Genomic DNA, 2,500 nt, shown 5'->3' on the forward strand with positions numbered 1-2,500 from the left:
CCCCTCCCCCCATCTCTCTCTCTCTCTCTCTCTCTCTCTCTCTCTCTTTCTCTTCCAGAAATACAAGTTCATAATGATACATTGCTGATGCTATATTAGTAATGTATCATTATTATGATCATCCTCATAATCGTCTTCATCGTCGTCATCGTCATCATTGATCGTGTGAAAAAGAAACAATAATGATGATGAATAGTAAGAAGAAGTCTTCATCGTCGTCATCATCATCATCATAATTAGTTTTAAAAAGAAACAACGACGATGATGATGATGATGATGACGAATAGAAAGAAGGAGAAGAAGGAGGAAGAGGAGAAGAAGAAGAAGAAGAAGTAGTAGTAGTAGTAGTAGTAGTGCCATTTCAGTAGTGCTCTAAGCCCGTTTTTATTGACGGACACCATCTTGCTGTCTGCTTTTCTTCCAGATCAAAGTTCAGGTGTGTGTCCAGTTCTTCAAGGTGGGAGAAATCGACACGCTTAAGGAGCAGTACACTGCTGACGTCATCGTCAGGGCCAGGTGGCGCGAGCCCTCCTTGGACGGACAGCTACAAGAGGTGTGTGTGTGTGTGTGTGTGTGTGTGTGTGTGTGTGTGTGTGTGTGTGTGTGTGTGTGTGTGTGTGTGTGTGTGTGTGTGTGTGTGTGTGTGTGTGTGTGGAGACAGAGAGAGAGAGAAGTCGTTGTAGTGGTAGTCGTAGTAGTAGTAGTAGCTGTTGTTGTTCTTGTTCTTGTTCTTGTTGTGCTTACATTCAGAGTCTTTTCACATATTCTTGTATATGCCAGATGGGAGAGCGTTTGCGCGTGTGTGCGTTTATGCACGAGCACGTGCATGCACTCGTGTGAATGGATGGTGGTGGTGGTGGTGGGAGTACGTCTGCCAGTCTGTGTTTTCATCTCTTCTGTCTGCCTGCCTATCGACCTGTCTGTCTGTCTGTCTGTCTGTCTGTCTGTCTATCTCTGTCTCTCTCTGTCTCTCTCTCCCTCTATCTCTCTCTCGCCCTCTCACTTATCCTCACCTTCTTTCTTCCGTATATAATGAATACATAAATCGACAAATCATGCCCATCTGTACCCCACCCCCTTCCCTTCACCCCACTTTTTTTTTCTTTTTTTGGGAGGAGGGGGTGGATAAAAGCAAATAACCAAGTTGAACAAAATAGAACATCGCTTTTGGAGGAAGACCAGGATGTCAAAACAACATAAATTTCAAAATTTTAGAATCGTTGGCACCCTGATGTTGTTCTGAGGTGGGGGCGGGGGCGGGGGATGGGGGTGGGGTGTTCTTCTTTTTTCATGTTTATTTATTTTGAGTATTCACTCAGAATAAACCCAAAACAAAAACAAACAGGAAACTGCGTCATTCTGCAGGTTTAATCCTTTTTTTTCCCTAGTTTTGGCGTCCATACAAAATTACTGCTGGACAACTTATGACGTCACGTATCAGAATCCGCGGCCCCCTCATCACCCCTCCCCCCGCGTAGCCTCCTCCCCCCGCCCCCCACACCCCCTCACCCCGCGCTAGCTCCCCCCCTCCCCTCCCCCCCCCTCCCACACACACACTCCCCTCCATCTCCATCCCTACACTACCTCCATTTTCAGATTGTTTCAGACAAAGAGGACTTTCAGGGAGAGGAAAAAACAAAGGAAGCATAAAAAAAATAAATAAATAACCGTTTGATTACATGTCATTCAATCAATATTTACGATATGCATGGGGCTAAGTCATTCCTTCTTCTTTTTCTGTTTTGATATTGTCCATCCCATGTTCCAAGGTTCACAGTTACTCTGATCTCTCCCCCACCCCCACCCCACCCCCACCCTCACCCCAGCTCGCTGCTTTCCTCTCTTTCGTTATGAATGCACGTGCTGACAGAACCAAAAAGATATGCACGGGAACGACGATCCTACAATCCATGTTTGTTATGTTTCTGTTCAGGAGCAGGGAGTGAGGGGGGTGGGGGAAGGGGAGAGGGGAGGGGGAGGGGGAGGGTCATGCCCTCATGGATATGCAATCTCACCGCCTCAGAAAACCCCGTACGTGGAAGGTGACTGCGCAGAATCGCTGGAATAAAAAAAAATGAAAAAGAAATGGAGGAAAGGATAAATAAACGAATAAACGAATGAATAAATAAATTAATGGCAAAAAAAAAAACCCCACACCAAAGCAGAAACTCAAACAACATACAGCGAACAGCGAGGTCGTCATTACACAGGAGAAAAAAATCCCACCCCGCCTTGCTATTGTCTTTCTCTTCGTTGGTATGCATGCCCATCGCTTACCTTGTCAGCCATGTTGGATGGCTGCTGTCAGAAATACCCCGATGAATGATACCGAAAAAAAACAACCAAAAAAAAACCCCGCCAACCAAGGGCAGTGACAGACACCTCTGAGAAGCAGAAGGAGAAGAAGCAGGAGAGAAAGAAAAGAAAAGGCAGAAGGTGATGACAATGGTGGTAATGGTGAAGAAGGAGATGAAGGGAAAAGAAGAAGACGAAGAAGAAG

General features: G+C 45.7%; 1 protein-coding gene across 1 annotated transcript in view; it reads left to right on the forward strand.

The window, feature by feature from the left end:
* LOC143293136 (cys-loop ligand-gated ion channel-like) overlaps window positions 1-2,500 on the forward strand; it is a 182,879-nt gene that overhangs the window by 114,273 nt on the left and 66,106 nt on the right. The window contains exon 2 of the mRNA XM_076604051.1: window positions 425-553. Coding sequence (XP_076460166.1) covers window positions 425-553 — 129 coding nt within the window. The remainder of the gene's footprint in view (window positions 1-424; window positions 554-2,500) is intronic.

Source organism: Babylonia areolata, chromosome 18 (genome assembly GCF_041734735.1).
Source record: "Babylonia areolata isolate BAREFJ2019XMU chromosome 18, ASM4173473v1, whole genome shotgun sequence".
Lineage (NCBI taxonomy): Eukaryota > Metazoa > Mollusca > Gastropoda > Neogastropoda > Buccinidae > Babylonia > Babylonia areolata.